General features: G+C 62.0%; 2 protein-coding genes across 6 annotated transcripts in view; both read left to right on the top strand.

Moving 5' to 3' along the window:
• MRPL28 (mitochondrial ribosomal protein L28) lies at positions 1-2,795 on the top strand. Of its 2 annotated transcripts, XM_018040330.1 has the most exons (6): positions 1-209; positions 387-684; positions 1,241-1,393; positions 1,693-1,827; positions 1,917-2,003; positions 2,397-2,795. In XM_018040330.1, exons 1-6 carry the CDS (start codon positions 163-165, stop codon positions 2,502-2,504), a joined length of 828 nt encoding a protein of 275 aa, XP_017895819.1. In that variant the 5' UTR covers positions 1-162; the 3' UTR covers positions 2,505-2,795. The 2 variants fall into 2 exon arrangements, with proteins under 2 accessions (XP_017895819.1, XP_017895820.1); XM_018040331.1 differs by lacking the exon at positions 1,241-1,393.
• The window catches only part of AXIN1 (axin 1), a 37,921-nt gene continuing 34,316 nt past the window's right edge, over positions 13,558-17,162 (top strand). For all 4 annotated transcript variants that reach the window (XM_018040325.1, XM_018040323.1, XM_018040324.1 and 1 more), the window contains exon 1: positions 13,558-13,606. The gene's annotated coding sequence lies outside the window, so the exon portion shown is untranslated. The remainder of the gene's footprint in view (positions 13,607-17,162) is intronic.

Below are 17,162 nucleotides of genomic sequence, written 5' to 3'. Positions count from 1 at the left end.
TCCCACCTCCTGGGAAACGGGCCGTACTTGCCGACGGTGCCTAGAGCCGCCACCTTCTCCGCAGGGAGTTTTCTACCGTCCCTAAAGGCGGGAGAGGGGGCGGGACGAGGAGGGGGTAGACCGACAGCCGTTGCAGCCAGTCAGAGGCTGGTGGAGGGCCCGATGCCGCGGCGCGACTTCCGGTTCCGGCGAGGCCGGGGTTCTGTAAGGTAGGCGGTGCGGCCGGTCTGGGTTCGGGGTCTTGCAGGGTCGAGCCTGGATCGCGCGTCTGCGGTTGGAGCCACGCGAGGGGTTGGGCCGGTGGCGGGAATGTCGCGGGAGCGGGGGTATGGTCGAGGCCCGCGTCCTGCCGGGCGCGCGTGACGGCGGTCCCGACCTCCCGCCAGGCTCGCCGCAATGCCCCTGCACAAGGTCCCGGTCGGCCTGTGGAGGCGGCTGCGGCTGCGCGAGGGCATCTGTTCCCGCCTGCCCGCGCACTACCTGCGCTCCCTGGAGGAGGCGCGGACGCCCACACCCGTGCACTTCAGGCCGCACGGGGCCAAATTCAAGATCAACCCCAAGAACGGGCAGCGGGAGCGCGTGGAGGACGTGGCTATTCCCGTTCACTACCCCCCGGAGTCCCAGCTGGGGCTCTGGGGCGGCGAGGGCTGGCTGAAGGGTCACAGATATGTCAACAACGACAAGGTGGGTGAGCAGGGCGCGCTGGGGCCGTGCTTCCGCGGTTTCGCTGCCCTGCTCCGCGTGGGCTTTTGGGGAACGTTGACAGTGAAAGGGCGCCCACCGCTCGGGGAGAGGGCCTGACAGTGTGGTGGAGACAACTAACTCCCTCTGAGGTGTGCTCAGGAGTTGTCTCAGTTCTGGCAGCCAAGTCGAGTGTACTGATGGGAGGAGCCCTGAGTGTTGAGAAGGGCTGGGGGCGAGGTTGCAGGTCACCTGTCAGCTTGCCGCCAAAGGTTCACCTCTGATCAGGTCTCCTGAGTCTGCTCCTAAGCGGGTGCTGCCTCTGCGGAGAGCTTGGGGTTGGGGGCTTTGTGTCTTTAAGGCCTCCCAGGCTGGCGTCTCTTTGCCCTTGGCCCCTTGGTGTCTGATTTGGAATGACCTGTGAACCACGGGATACAATTGTGTGTGCTGTATCTGGAAGGAAGAGTAGCCCCCTGGGCAGAGTCTGGGTGGGGGTGGTCCCTGCACTCCAGGGTATGGTGAGAAGCAGCAGGGCTCACCAAGCCTCCCACATCTGCAGTTCTCCAAGAGGGTGAAGAAGGTGTGGAAGCCACAGCTGTTCCAGCGTGAGCTCTACAGTGAGATCCTGGACACCAGGTTCACTGTGACGGTGACTATGCGCACCCTGGACCTCATTGACGAGGCCTACGGGTTTGACTTCTACATCCTCAAGGCAAGCAGATCAGCACCAGGCCGGGGTCCCTGGTGAGATGTAAAGGGGACCATGTCCCTTACTGGACACCCCCGTGGGAGTCGGTTACTGTGGACGTGGGAAGCACAGCTGCCTCCTTCTCTGCGCTTAGACCTTCTGCTCTTCTGGCCTGGGTGTGAGGGATGCCTGCCTGGTCTAAAGTGCTCTACTGGGCTGGCCTGGGGGCTGCCCCCTGCTGGGGAGGAAGCTGGAGGGGTCAGCTGTGGGGGTGGGCGGGGCCCTGCCCTCAGCACCTGGCCCCATGCGGTGCCTCCCGCCAGACCCCGAAGGAGGACCTGTGCTCCAAGTTTGGGATGGACCTGAAGCGAGGGATGCTGTTGCGGCTCGCCCGTCAGGACCCCCAGCTGCACCCGGACGACCCCGAACGGAGGGCGGCCATCTATGACAAGTACAAGGTCAGGGCTCCAGCCTTTACTTACTGCTCCTTGTGGGTCCTCCAGCTGGCTGCCTGAACCTCACTGAGAGCCTGTCTCTGCCTGCCCAGGCATTTGTCATCCCAGAGGCAGAGGCTGAGTGGGTTGGTCTGACGCTGGACGAGGCCGTGGAAAAGCAGAGGCTCCTGGAAGAGAAGGTGAGTGTGCGGAAAGACCAGTGAGAGCTGAATGCCTGGTGCCACTGGTTGCTTTGACTGCCTGGCATTCCCCAGGGTCTGCCCAGCACCACTCGGAGGCCTTTCTGTCTGTCCCTTAGAGGAGTCTGTAGCACGTGGTAGCTGCTGCCCTCTCCTTCTGGCTTTATTCTCTGCAGCCCAGCCAGGGAAGCCAGGGGCAGGTGCCTGATCCTGTGGCCCTCCCACTGACAGGGCACTGTCCTGGGTTAGGGGTGAGTGTGTGGCGAGTGGGCCTGCTTGACCCTGTGGCTGGGCCCAGTCCTCTCATGCTCGATGCCTCTGGTGTTTGGTCAGCATCAGCTGGACTCCCAGCCTCCCCAGAGTGCCTTATGGTGACCCATCTTGCCCCTCCAGGACCCCGTGCCTCTGTTCAAGGTCTACGTGGAGGAGCTGGTTGAGCAGCTTCAGCAGCAGGCGCTGTCCGAGCCGGCTGTGGTACAGAAAAGAGCCAACAGGACGTAGCTTCCCGGGGACCTGGGCCTGACAGCCAGGCTCAGCACCGTGGACAGAGCCTGGGGCCTTGTTGACAGCCGCCTATGGGCAGTGGGTGAACCCGTGGCTACGTGCTGGCCACGCAGCTCCTGGGTAGGGTACGCTTTGTGGGAGCCCCAGGATGCGTCTCGTCCCAGGATCCCCAGAGGCCTGGGGCCATCTTACTGCCTGTGGTTCCCTGCTCCCTCCTTCTGCAGCAGGGGCCCTGTTGAGGAGGGTCACCACCCTCCGGGGCCAGCTTGAGTAAAGTCTGAGCCAGGCCGTGTGTGTGCTGCTTTGCTTAGAGGATCAAGCTGACTCCCTGCCGAGGTGGTCTCGGGACGCAGCTCAGGTGGGTGGTGGTCCCCGGTGTGCAAGGCTTCAGTCCTGTCTCTCGCTGAGGGCCCCGCGTCGGGGGAGCAGAGCGGTGCTGCCTCTCCGCCTGTTGCACAGCCCTGCCCAGGTGGACTGTCCTCCAGAGCGGAGGCCAGGTGCCATGGCCGGACTCTGGATGTAGCTGCAGAGGGTCTGTGCCAGCTCGGCCTTTGGCGCGTTGAGCACCCCCACCAGCCCTGGGAGGTGCGGGGGCAAAGGATGTCCTGCGGGGCAAGCCTCGAGGCTGCAGCTTCTGGCAGCCCCTCCCTGTCATGCTCAAAAGGCGGCCTGTGACGTTGGCGCCTCTCCTCCACTGACCCACAGCCTGAACTTCGCGGGGGCGCTGTGCCCCGAGTGGGAGGCTGGACCAGGCACCTGAGGCTTCTCCTGATCTGAGGTTTGGGGCCCATGACCCTCTTTGCTGACCCTTACCCGGGAGTCCTAAGCACTGAGGCCCATCCGGATTTCTCTGGGAGGACAAGTGGGTGCCCTGACCGAGTCCTGTGGCTGACTGGACCACCAGGAGTACCAGGCTCCCTGGGGGGTTGCTGTGGACGTGACACCACCTGGGATATCTTTATCGGACAGGAGACCAGAGAGAGCCTGCAATTGGCTGGTGGGCACAGCTGCAGGAGGGCCCTGGAGACCCTTGGCTCCCGGCGAGGTCATCCAGGATTGGGGGCTGCCTTGGGGTTAGGGCCCTAGCGGGAGTGCCCTGGAGGTCACCAGTCCCTGTCTCCTCCATGGACCTTGAGACCCCATGTGTCCTACCCCTGTTTTGTGATTGGTTTTAATTTTTTAAGAGTTTTACCAAATGCTGATGGTGCCCAGCTCTCCTCTGGCCCGGTTCTGTGGGCTGGCAATGTCCAGCCCAGTTATCCAAACCATAGCCCCTGGCTTGGTGGACTGGGGGTGCTCTGGGTGGGCCACGTTCCCTCCCATGTGCAGGGTCTCCCCGCTCCCCGGCCACAGTCTCTGCCTGGGTCCCCTGTGTGTTCTGGGTACCCAGAACATTCCCCATTCACTAACCTCAACTCTGGTACTTCTGTCTTGGCTTGCTCCTTCCTACTCCAACTAAGGCCATAGCTGAGGGGGCACCTGGGTCATTCCTGGGCCCCCAAGGGACCCTGCACTGGCATAGGGTATGTGACCTGAGTAGGTGGGGGCTGGGCCAGGTACTGGCAGTGGCTGTGGGTTGAGGGGGACTGGTGGGTCCTGGGAGGCCTCTGCTGGCTACTGGGAGGAGCTTGGCATGTCCTGAGAGGGTCACTAGCCTGCCCGCCACCTGAGGCTGCGCTGGCGGGGGGGGTCTGAGTGCAGCCCTTTTCTTCTGGTGGAACAGCAGTTTCGTCACATTCTCCCCGATACCCTTGACTCCGGAGAAGTTTTACAGCCCTCACTGCAGGCCAGACTCATTGCCCGGCCCCTGGGAAGCCACCCCTGGGCCTGCGGGTTTGGTCTGGGAGGGGCAGTGGCGAGGGGACAGGGACTGCCCTCCACGTGTCCCACCGCCAGTCCTGGTCAGGTTGAGACCCCCTGAGCTGCCACTGCCCCGCTCAGCCACACCCCTGACGTGTTGCTGTTAGAGCCTCTGGTTCTGCCCTGGCCGAGGTCCTGCAGCCCCTCAGGACTTGCATTGTACCGAGGAAGGTCAAGCCTGCAGAAACCAGAGCTGCCCTGCACTAGCTCCTGGTTGCAAACTGGCCATGACCCTGTCTCTGCACCAGCTGGGTCGACCCTCCTCTTGTGTTTCCACGACAGCAGAGCTCAACCAGTATGCTTCCCTGCTGGACGGGGCAGGAGGGTGACACATCACGGTGGCTCTGGACTAGGGAGGGGCCCTCAGGACCAGCCGGGGGGCCCTGACAGTGTGGCATCCTGAGGCCCTATTGTGTCCACTGCCTCCTTCTGATGTCCCTGAGTCCCTGGAGAAGGGGATACCCTAGATCAAGAGGGGCAGGGCCCCTCAGGAGGGTCTCACCTGAGTCTTCCCATCTGCACAGGGCAGCCTGGGCCCTGTCAGGGTGTGGGGGAGGCAGAGGAGCCGTGGGGGCATCCACACGCACCGGGACCCACCCAACATGCACACCCATCGCTGCCCCTTGAGCCAGCTCCCACCCCTGTTGGCTGCCCCCAAGGCAGAGCCCTGCAGGGGTCAGAAGAACCTGTGCAGGCTGGCGCTCCCTGGCAACAGGCTGGAGCCCTCCCAGCACAGCCTAAGCCCCTTTACCAGCCCCAGGTGACCCAGCGCTGAATCCCTGCCTGCACTTTGCCCCTGGACAGGCTCTGACTGTGCTTGGTGTCCGCAGACAAGATGCCCCACAGCTGGGAGTGGAAGCTTGGAGGCTGGGCAGCGTGGGGTGGGGCCAGGCCAGTGTGAAGAGGTGTGGGATGAATCTAGGGTACTGGACAAGCAGCTTCTGGGCCCAGCCTAGCATGCCTTCTGCCTGTTCAGTCAAGTGTGTGAGCCCTGGGTCCCTGTCCCACACTCCCCTTGACTCCGGATCCCTCTGGCTTTGGCAGTGGACTCTGCAGGGTCTGCCTCAACCCTGGCCTCTTCCTGGGGCATGAGGCTCACACCTCCTCCTCCTCACCCAGCCTCTAGTCATCTTCTGCTCAGCAGGTGGGGCTGGGCCGCCCAGGGCTCTCCGGTGGCCTTCAAGGGGGCCTTGACAAGGTGGTGCTGACCCCAGCAGCCCATGGAAAGACCATGGTCTGTCAGGGACATAGGGTTGGGGTGGCTCCAGGCTGCTCTCTGCCCTGTAACACCCAGAAGGGCCAGTCCTTGGAGTGATGGGGTGTTATGTCCTTGCTGGAAAGCTGTGGCGTTGAGACCTCAGGGAAGGGCTTACTGAGGCCAGCAGATGGGGCAGGCCCTGGGAAGAGCAGCTGCAAAGCCTTGGGGTTGGAAAGAGTCCCCTGGTCCTGTCGGCCGGGCACACAAGGTCTTTGGGGCAGGAGGGCTGTGCTGGGGTCACGTGAGTGTGTCCAAAGGGCCAAGGAGGGGTTGGCTGCAGAGATGAGGCCAGCAGGCCCTTTGCAGTCCGAGGTGGAGAGAGCTTGGACCTCCCTCGAGGGTGGGGAGTTCCCGCGGCTCCTGCTTCCACTGCCCTCACCCGTTACTTTCTCACCAGCGTGGGCCTGGCCTTTAGCTCCTGGTGCAAGCCTGACCTGAAGTTGTCCTCTTAGCAGGGGCTGCATGGACACTGTTCCTGCCACTGCCAGGGTGTCAGGAAGGGCATGGAGTGGTTTGAGATGTCTCAAGAGAGGGGCAGGGACCCCCTCATGCTGGACGTGCACAACACACACGTACACGCTCAATGGCTGCTGCAGGAGCAGCCACCACCCAGCCACATCTGACCTGACCCTCCGAGGGGACCCTGGCATGGGCCCACCAGCGGTGCCGCCTGCTCCCTCCGCAGTCAGGAGTGGCTCGGGGGTGGCGGTGTCTAAAGGGGCTGGTTGCCATGGCTACCATAGGGTTCCGAGGCCGTCATCTGGTCCCTGCCTCAGCCAATCGGCGGTGGGAGCCCGAGCTGCAGCCTAGAGTCACGCTTCTTCCTCGCAGCCACACAGTGGCCAAGAGCAGGGACCCGCTTCCTGGAGTGGCTCAGAGTGCTCTCACGGACGGCCAGGCCCAGCATGGCGGAGCGCGGGCCGGTGGGGCGGGAGCAGGCGCACGGAGCCAGGCAGGTGAGGTAAGCCGGGCGGGCGCATGGACAGACAGACGGGTGGACAGGCAGACAGGTGGATGTGCTCCCTGCTGCCCATTGTTCTTGTGGCGGAGCCCAGAGCCCTCCGCCCACCCCGCCCTCTGCACCTTCACCCTGGGACCCTCTCCCCAGATACCCCAAGGAAGGGTCACGGAAAGAGAGACAAAGGGAACAGCACAAGGCAGGAAGAATCGCAGCGCACCGAGGTCCAGGAAACCGCTCTCGTGGGTCTTTCTCGGCAGATTTCACATAGAGGCGGCATCAAAGACCCCCAACTGGCCAGGGCCCTTGGCGTAACGGCCGCCCAGCCCCTCTCCCGGCCACTGCTCCCAGGGCTAGGCAACAGGCATGTCAAGGCAGTGCAGTTGCAGGAGCATTTTTTTTTTTTAGAAGAAAAAAAAAGGCGGAAAAAAGGGAAAAAATGTCCACCTATAACGGGAGCGGTCAGCCCAAGATGGATCAGAAGCGCCAAATCCCATTACTCGGGACTTCAGAGAACAGGCCCCGAAAAGGCAGCTGTGATTAAGAGCTTGTAAATGGAGTGTCTTTTGGAGATCAAAGAGGGACACGCTCATGTGTGTGCATGTGTGCGCGTGTGCACGCGTGTGTGCAGGAACGCGCGTTGAGGGGCGCCAGCAGTGGGACCGTGCGCCATGGCATGGTGGAGCCTGGCATGTCACCTGCCGGCCACGGCCACCCTCCATGTTGCAGTGTCCTTGCCGCTGTGTGCTACGTGTGGACGCCCTGGGGGCTGAGCCCACGCAGGCGAGGCCCAGTACCCACCGCCAGCAGCTGGCCCTGGGCAGCAGGCCCTCTGGAACCGGTCCTCCCTGGGCCTCGGCCCCCAGCACGGGCCTCCATCTTTTCCGGGTCTGCTCTCGTCCCCGTGTTTGGCCCAGATGGACCTGGCAAGAGCCGAGGGCTCAGGCCCGCTGCGGCTGAGCCCACCGTGAGGACGGGCGGAGGCGTCTGAAAGCGCCCGGTCGTCCTGCTGCCCGCAGAGGCCGCAAGCTCCCAGATGGCCTGGTGAGCGTGTCTTGGAGGTTCAAAGCCTCCGTCTGTGCGATTGTTAGGTTATTAGGTAAACTCTGAGAAGCAAATCTTTTAATCCACTGTGGCTAATCCAGTGCACTTTTGTTTGCCATGACAGATTCTGCAGCAACAAAGGGGCCAGAGGGACCCGGCATACATAATCACATACTTATAACCGGGCCGCAGTGGCCGCAGGGTTCCTAGGCAGCCGAGAGAGACATCGAGGGACAGCAAGTGAGGGCGTGGGTGTGGGCGAGGGCAGCTGGTCCACCTGGGCACACTTCCCCATCTCCTGGCACCAGTCCCCAGCTATGAGCTTGGGGAGTGGCCCTGGTCCCCAGACTGTGCAGGCTCGCGGGGGTGGAATGAAGTGTGTCAGGCCAAAGGAGAAGGGATAACCAACAGATGGGTGTGAGTTCTCATTGCCCCAGGAGAGGCCTTCAGGGATGGGACAGCTGGGACAGGGAACAGGGAGGACAGGGGTGCCAGTCCACCCAGTATGAGGTCAGTGCAGCAGGAGGGCAGGCGTCCCTTGGGGACCTGGCCCCTCTGCCTGGATCTGCCACTCCTGGGGAAAGCCCTGGGAGTGGGCGGGGCCGGGAGGCCAGTCCCCTGTTGGTGATGTGTCTGAGACACTCGACCTGGACCACGGCCAGCGTAGGGTCCAGCTCGTGGCCTATGCCTGTTCATGGAGGGCTGCACACAGACCTCTGAGGCCAGCAGCAGGTCGGCACCCTCACTTGCTGAGGAGGGCACTCTGGCTCAGGGAGGTGCCCGGAGACTCTGGCTGGCCTGAGGCAGGCAGGTGCTCAAGTATTCAGGGAGGTGGGAGCTGGACAGGGGGTCCTGAAGCACCAAGCTGGGGAGGTGTGGGGCTCGGGTGGGGGGCGCTGCTTGCCCCTCCTCCTTCCCAGGCCCCAGTGGCTGCTGGGAGCCACCTTGGACATCAAACCTTCAACACCTGGCCTCCGTCCCTGAGCCTAACAGACAGCCCTGTGGTCAGAATCCACCAGAAAGGCAGTACAGGAGGGTGGCCCTGCTATGCCCCTTGACCTGGAGTGACGCGACCCCCTCAGGACACAGGGTAAGACCCGAGCTGGGCACGTGTGGAGGGCACCCTGGGATTAAGTGTGCTGGCTTGGGACTTGACCCTTGACTCCGAGGGGCCAGCAGGGGTGTGGGGGCTCTCAGGTCTGCTGGGTGAGTCATCTGTTCAGGGACCCTGGGATGAGCGTGGCGCTGGCTTGTTGGGCCTGCGACTCGGGGCTCCGAACAAGCGGAACAAGCAGGTGACCCCTGCAGCTGGTTGTCTTTGAGAATGCCCGCAATGGCAGAGTGCTCGGAATGCTTCCTTCTCCACTCTGGGTGGGACCTCCTGGCCTGAGAGAGGTCTGGGTAGGATGAAACATCTAGGAGTGGAGGCCACTGGGACTGGATGACAGAAAGCAGCAGGGTCAGAAAGTATCAGCTGCGCCACTGAACTGGCCTTGGAGCCAGCTTGTCTGAGGAAAGCCCTGCTCCTGTCCCCTGCCCTCCCTGCTTGGCACTTAGGCTGAGGTGGCTACTGGTTGACACCTGTCTGTGGCAGCTTTGGCTGCAGGCTGGAGAGAGGAGTCCAGGCAGTAAGAGGGATGCAGAACGCCAGCCTGAAGGACACTCCTGCCTACAGGTATGAAGGGTGAGAGGAGCCGGACACAGGTGGAAAGAGGTGGAGGATCTGTCAGAGGCCAAGCCTGGGCTCAGAAAGGCCCAGACGGGCGGCCACGGAGCCGGCTGGCCCAGGAGGCGTACCTCCTTGCCGGTCCTAGGACTGACTCGGGGCAACCACAGCAGTCACACCCAGCCTGACACTGCCTCAGGGATCAGCTCTGTCCCGTAGCCCAAGGTCCTCGCCCTGCAGCTGTCTCACTCTGTTGGATTAATTTGTACCGACCGTTGATGGGAAGATAGCCTGCTGCAGAGCTTCCTGGCCTTCCTGAGATCACAACATTAGTGTCCTTGTGGTCCTTCCTGACACACGAAGAAACCGCAGCCCGGCCCCAATCCCCTCCAGTGTGGGTGCTCTGGGGTGGTTCCTGCCTTTACAGGCATGTCCTCTGCATCCACCCAGGCGGGTACCGTGTGTGTGGGCTCTGAGCCTTTCTACTTGGTGTGTATCTCATGCCCTCGGTGTGACGACTCCGCATCCTTTGTCAAACTTGCGATGGGGGCACACCCGCTCCCCCCACCCCCTCCCTGAGCTCAGAGCTGATGGAAAAAGCACACTTGGACAAGATATGGAGTCCCGGGGGCCGGGTTTATGGCCGGAAAGGCAGGTGGCTCCTGTGGCTGGGGCCACCTCTTAGAAGTCCACGTGCCCTCGTCAGAATGGATGAGCCAAGGCCTCCTTCCGTTTCGGGTCCTCACCTGCCTGCCCACTGCCCACCCCCACCATGCACACCTGTGACCAGGCAGAGGAGCAAGAAAACGCAGAACCCAGAAGAGGCTCTGCCTGCGAAGCAGGACCGCCTCTACAAGGCTGACTCAGAGCAGCCTCTTCCTGTCCTCCCCTCCTGGGAGGCGGTGCGGACCTCATGAGCAGTAGCCCATCCCGGGGGCTCGTCCCTCACATGTGGCATCAGGCTTGATGCCCCTCAACGTGCCTCCTCAGTCAATCACGGATGATTCCTGCGGATCATTTCTTAGGATAAATGGTCTTCCTCAGCCAAGTGGACAAACACCTGTAAGGCTTCAGAGCTCACTGTGTTTCAAATATTCCTTTCATGTCTTAAGTTGAAGAAAATAATTTCTTTTCTGGTTTTAAGTTTTTCATTTAGTTCCTGGAAAGCCTGAACACACACGTCATCCACAGTTTATCACATCAAAGCCTGTAGTGGCAAGACTCCTGCCCCTGGGGAGGGTGCATCGGAAAGGCCCTCTGTAGGAGAAAGGGCTCCAGCCTGCACTTCCTTGTTCCCAGGCTCCCGCGGCTTTGTCTGATCACAGCTCTGGGTGGCTGACGCAGTCCCTCTGACCAGCCACCCCTGTTCCAGCACAGGCCCCCAGGGCTGCCCTCCCTGCCTCCCTCTCTCCAGAGCCTCCCTGAGCTCCCTCCTGTGGGGTCCCCCATCCCCACCCTGAGTGCCCACAGCCACAGCCCATGGAAGTGGGCTGCAGCCTTTCCTCGAGGTTTTCTGACTCCCTTCCTGTCCCTACAGGGTGAGGGCCCCGAGGAGCCGGAGGTGCGAGGGCCCTGCTCTGGTCCCAGGGCCTGGGGACATCTGCCACCATGGGCCAGGAGGAGGATGGATGTGGACACGACCCTGGGAGCCTGGCCTGGCCACAGCAACAGCTCTGCAGAACCAAGGCAAGCACTGGGGGCCCGTGCCTGGTGGTGGGAAGACAGCCTGAGGACCGATGTCCTGGAGGCCCTGCTGTCTGTCCAGCCCACCCAGGACTCCTGCAGCCCAAACAGACCCTGTTGTGCCACGAAGCCCACCCACTCTGCCTCTAAGGCTCTGCAGCTGAACAGAGCCAGGGAGAGGCTGCAAAGCCATCTCCTGTACCAGCCCTGGGAAGCCTGGGGCCATCCAGGGAATGTGAGAGAGTGATACCCGCCACCAGGACCCTAGTCGGTCCAGCTGGGTTCATCAGTGCTGTTCCTCTGCGGTGCTGACCCACTGTAGCCACTGCCACTGCCCAGCCTGTCCTGGGTGTGGTGACAGCCCTCAGAGGTGGCCTGGGCCATCAGCAGGCGGGGGCACTTCCCTGATGGCCTCCTCCCTCACGGATGAAAGCCTGGGTGTTGGAGGAGGCTGTACTGAGCCCTAGAAAGCTGGTTGCTGGAGCTGGGGTGCTTCTGTGTTGTGCACCTCAGGCAGGTGCCAGTCGTGGGCAGCTGCGTAGGAGGCTGGCTGGTGGGGGAGTGCCCAGAGCCTGGACTTCCTCCCTTAGTAGTGGGCAGTGGGGGCAAGTAGTGTCCCTGGGAAGAGGTAGTGGCATCAGAGATGACCTCAGGGATTGGGGGCAAGTGACCAGAGGCAGCCAGGGAAGAGCCCTGAAGACTGTGAGGGCCCCAGGGAGCAGGCTGGCTGCTGGGGACAGCCTAGGACAGAGGGACTGGGGGTGCTAGGGACAGCATGGGACGAGTGAGGGACACGGGGCCCCAGGTCTGGAGGACGTGAGCAGATCCCTGTGTGGCCTGAGCTTCGACCTGCTTGTGTGTACAAGGGGGTACAGCCAGGCCCTGGGGCCCCTGGGAGCATTTCTCAAGGTGCCTGGTCTGACGTGGCACAGCTGGAGGATGAGGTCCTGGGTGATCGTGGGGGTGGACTGCAGGGGCACTTCCTGGTGCCCACATCTCTCCTCTGGGAGGGGCTGGTGATGGGTGGGCAACCCAGGAGCTAGCCAGCGGGGCTTGCAGAACAGGCCAGGAGGCCATGGCGACAGTGAGGGTGAGGGAGTTGTCGTGCAGGTGTGGGGACATCAGGAAGCCCTTGCTCTCAGGCTGGCCTGGGCCAGTGGGACCTGTGGGGCAGTGGTGGGAAGTGAAGCCCCTGCCAGGACCCTGGATGGTGCCTGAGTGAAACCCGGGTGGGCTGGACCAGCTGGGGTGGGGCCCGGCCATCCCGCCCACAGCTCTCTCTGGAGGTTGGAGCTCCCGCCCTAGTGACAACCAGAACTCCCTGGATGCCTTCTGTGTGACCTGACGGGGACTCAGGGAGGGCAGAGCCCAAGCCCACCTTCTCAGGGTCCTGGCTGACCAGGAGGCAGTAGGCGTGGAGAAGGGGGACAACGAGGCTCTATGTCACTCGGGGCTTAGCTCCTGTCAGCCTGGCTTGGCCCTGCAACCGTCCAACTCTTGGACACGTGCTTTCTTCCGTGCCAGGGGCAGTCGGTGGCCGTCCTTCTTCGAGAGTCTTCCGGGTCAGGGAGCTCGGTGGGCGTGGCAGTCCGGCTGGGCGGGCCGGGACTGGGGTGCTGACCTCTGGAGCCCTGGGTCAGTGGACACCATGTGGGAAGCAGAAAAGGGCTCCGACCTGGCGTGCGTCTCCGGGGCCGCCTGAAGGCCGTCTCTCCGTTGGGCGCTCGGGGCACCCTCCCTAATGACACAGCCTCAGGGGACCAGCGCGGTTTCCAGCACCCCCTCCGGGGTCACCCTCGACGGCGTCTTGGCCCCGCCCACACCAAGGCCCCGCCCCCAGCGACATATCTGAGGATGCCCACTCGGCCGGGCTCTGCGTCACGCCTCCCGTCCGCCTGGACGCTTTTGGCTCCGCCTCCACGCTCAGGGCCCACGCCCACGCCCAGGCCCCGCCTCCACGGCAGAGGCTCCGCCCCAGGCTCCAGGCCCTTCCCAGCGCTCGGATTCGGTCTCGCTCTCTGGCTCGGTCTCGCGCTCTGCGCCCGGCTCCCCCCACCCCCCGCCTTGGCCCCGCCCACGATCCGGCCCCGCCCACACAGCCCCGCCTCCACCCCGGTGGCTCCGCGCCGCGCGTTCCTCGCCCTGTCCCCGCGTTGGGCTCCGTCAGGTGCTCCCGGCCCCGCCCCCGCGCTCTGGGCACGCCCCGCGCTCCAGGCCCCGCCCGACGCTCCGGGCCCCGCCCCCGCACTTCCGGGCGGCGCCGGCGGGGGCGCTCCGGCCTGGGCTTAGGCGCTCTGGGCTCCGGCTCCCCGCTCGGGGAAGCGATCGTGGCCGCCGCAACCTCCGCCGCCGCCGCCGCCGCCGGACCGGCCGGAGTCGGGCCGGAGCCGCGTCTCCGCGGAGCAGGCCGGCGGGAGTGCGCGGCCGGCCTTGGCGGCGGCCCCACGGCCTGCCCCGCGCCTGCCTGCGGGCCGCCGCGCCGCCGCTGAGATGGGGGCCGCCCGGGGCCGCGCCCCCGCCGCGTCCCGCCCGCGGCGCCGCCGCTGAGCGCATGGGCCGCGCCGCGCCGCTCCGGGAGCCGGGCCCGGGGCCCCGCCGCCGCCGCCGCCGCCGCCGCCGCCACCGCGCGGGTGAGTCGCGCGGTCGGGCGCGCATTCCTGAGGGGCGCGGGCCTGTGCGGCGCCCATTGTAGGCCGCGCGGGCCGGGCCGGGAGCGGGACCCGGAAGAGGGGCTCGGGGGGCGTGCGGGTCCGGGGCCGCGAGGGCTCGGAGCGCGAGAGGAGGCGTGCGGCCCACCGCTGCGAGGGCGGGTGTGTCTGGGAGGGGGTTCTCGCTGCTGATGCCGAAGACGAGGGGTCGGCCCCTGTTGACTCTGAGGCCCGTGGACGGCTCACAGCGGGCAGCCACTTGCTCTGGGTGAGCTGAAAGGGGTGAAGAATACTCAGGATTCTCAGAAGGAAGGTCCTCCGGGAGGAGGCTGGGGTGTGCAGCTGATGTGTTTGATTGGACTGTGCTGAGTGCGGTGCTGTGATCCGTGGGCCCGGGGCAGAGTGGGTGGTGGGTGCAGAAGCATCCTGAGGATAAGCCGGATGGCGGAGGGTCCCCTCTCCTCCTCGTACAACCCCCGCCCCCCCAAGCAAAAAGTAGGAGTGAGTGAGTCTGAAACCGGAGGGAGCACTCCCCGTGAGGCAGAGCCTGAGGCCGGGTGGTCTGGCTTGCTTGAGGGGCTTTACTCCTTCGGGTAGATGCCTCACCCCTCAGCTTTCTCTGCCTCTCTCCCGGGTATATGTCTTAGAGTCCACCTCTGCTCTCCATTTTCATGGGAACTGAGTCCCTTCTGAAACCAGAGCTGTGCAGTCAGGGCAGTGACGCTCATAGTTTAGCATACGCAGCAGAGAAAAATGCATTAGTCCTTAGTACTCTGGGCATTTTTCTCAGCCGGTCTCTAAAATAATTAATAAAGAGTGATTGTGCATCTTGGCCCCTTGTTTGTGCTCATACTTCTGTTCTCTGCTGCTTCAGGGAGACCCTCAGACATCCTTGGACCAGGCCTTGTTTTGGAGAACACACACAATCTAAACCTGACCTCCCAAGATAGCACTATCTGGGTTTCAGTTTTAAGAACTTCTATTCAGGAACAAGGATGGGAACGCATACAGGATGTATGTTTCTGTCTGATTCCTAGCAGGTATTGATGTTTCTTGGATTTATGGTTTCAGGAAAGCTAAGTGGACTTTTTGGGTTTCGTTGGTCATTGAGGATTTAGGTGGTGGGGGAATAAATTACATGTAAAGCTGTAGTCCCAATCCTTAGAACAATCCTTAGTTAACGGACAGTTGGGAGTATGTCAGAGTCACACTCTGTTGTTTCCATACTTCACATTAATCAAAAATTCAAAAGTTGCATTTGAGTAAAATAAATATACACACGCCTACAGCCTTGAGCTGGCTGCCGTGGTACCCAGGGGGTGCTCCTTGGCAGTGACTGAAGGAGATTGTAAATGAGGCATCAGAGTTGTAGATTCCTTTTGTGGAGTCCCCTTTGTTGAAGGTGGTTACAGGCTGTTGGCCAGATCCAGTGCCTGTGGGCCCGTGACTCTAATCTGAAGCAAGGCAGCATCTTCATATGTGGTGTGTGCGTGTGCGCACTGAATACCTGCCGCGCTTCTCCTTGGGAACCCGGAGATCTCAGTAATGGGAGCGCGTTTCGTAACAGCAGCAGTGTGGAGAGATGTTCGTGTGCTTCTGGGACACCGAAGGTCTCCTGTCAGTTGACAGCCCAAAACAGATGTGAATTTTAAGTAACATTTCTTCCGGGCTATGAGAAGATAGCTCAAATGATTAGGGGGACTTGCTCTCACCCAAATGAAAAGACAGCTCGATGTTGAATTTGCTGCTGTTTCAGCACCTGTGAAGGGCTAATGTTCCACATCTGTGCCGAGTGTTGTTTTCCTTAATGTTGATGAATTACATGTCTGTTGGTGCCCTTTAGTTGTGGGACCTTGTGTCAGATCCTGTAGGCCCTGCAGAGAACGTTTTAAACCAGGCTGCTCCAAGTCTTTTACCTGAAAGAAATCAGCACTTTAAGAGAAAGTGACGTGACTAGTAATCAGCCTCGTCTTAGAACACAGTGACTTGGTTTTTTCTCAAGGCAAGTGAACCACAGAGCATCTCTAGCAGTAAGGCTCAGGGGACCAAGTGAGGGTCCTCCTTCCTGGGATGGTGACCCCGACAAGAGGGCACTAGCATCCGGGAGCTGGTGTGGAGACCTCAGAGGTGCTCAGTACCCTTCGACGGGGCTCAGAGGAGGCGACCTTGCAGTTGAAGTGGTCTGTGAGCAGCAGCTGTCACAGCCCGTGGGCCTTGACTTGAGAAAGCAGGCTGTTCTGCCGAGGCCGAGATTGCAGCCGACCCGGTAGGCTAGTCACTAGCTGCAGGACAATAGTTGTGACCCATGCTCCGCCTCTGGGTGCCGTGAGGTGTTGGCAGCTGCTGGCAGGCGAGTGTGTGCAGACCAGGTGTGGGGCAGGTTGCATGTAGGCCAATGCCCAAGAGTGGAGAGGTGGCTGGGAGGTCTGTACCTTGTGATGGTGCCAGGTTTTTGGATTTTGCTCTGCTCCTCTGACTTGCTCTGCACTCTCAGCGATTGGGTCTATCACGCTTCTCTCCAGTCTCTTTCTAGGCAGACCACTTACATCCAGGAGGCCAGGTTGGGAGGTGTGGCCTGAGCCCATAAGCTCAGTGTCAGGGAGGACAGGACGCGAGGCTGTGGCAGAGCCCTGGCAGGGCAGCCCTCCCTTGTGCAAGATGGGCTTCTAGCAGCAGAGACAGAACCATGGCTCCCTCACTCCGAGAGGGCGAGTCACGTGGCTTTCACTTTCCCGAGCTTCATCTGTGAGCTGCGGGCTTCCTTAGCTAGTAGGGTTTGGGCCTCGTCTGCTCTGTACCCTCTCTGCTTCTCAGAGTACACAGTTGCCATTTGCTGTCAGAAGGACACTTTACTTTTAAGCAAGGTTTTCAAATCTAGAGCACGTCTCTGATGGAAGCATTTTTTAAGACTGTTCATGGGAATTCCCTGGTGGTCCAGTGGTTAGGACTCCACATTTTTACTGCTGAGGGCCTGGGTTCATTCCCTGCTTGGGGAACTAAGATCCCACCAGCTGCCCTGTGTGGTCAAAAAAAATAAAAGCCTTCACATCACTGGCGGTGTGAGAAGGCCCCTGTGCACGGGAACAGCATCCTGTGCTCACTCATTGGAAGGTTCCGTGCTCTTTGGGGTGTGTGGAGACTTAGAAGAACCAGTCGCTGTGTGTTTGCCCGGGTCATGGGGACACTCAGTGTGAAGCGGTGGAAAGCAAGAAGAGCCTGAAGAGTGGGGAGGGCAGACATGGGCGCCAGCCTTCGGTGTGGAGTGCCATGTCTGTGCATCACAGTGGCCCTGTGACGCTGAGATACACACCCTCACCTTCCTCGTGAGGGGCTGGCTCTCACCTGGCTTTGCACAGCTGGGAGGACCAGAAGCTCCTGTGTCTCCTCCAGCCCTCCTGCCTTTCCCGAGCTTGAGAGGGCCTGGCCACGCAGTCCTGGAGCAGCTCAGGATGGAGGGTCCCCAGGCTTGTAGTCTCTCTTTGTTCTCACAGAAGGACCCTCAAGGGTAGTGACGCTCTCTGTGTTCTGGACATTGATT

This window comes from Capra hircus, chromosome 25, assembly GCF_001704415.2.
Source record: "Capra hircus breed San Clemente chromosome 25, ASM170441v1, whole genome shotgun sequence".
NCBI classification, from domain to species: Eukaryota; Metazoa; Chordata; class Mammalia; order Artiodactyla; family Bovidae; genus Capra; species Capra hircus.
This window is presented reverse-complemented; position numbering and strand designations above follow the sequence as displayed.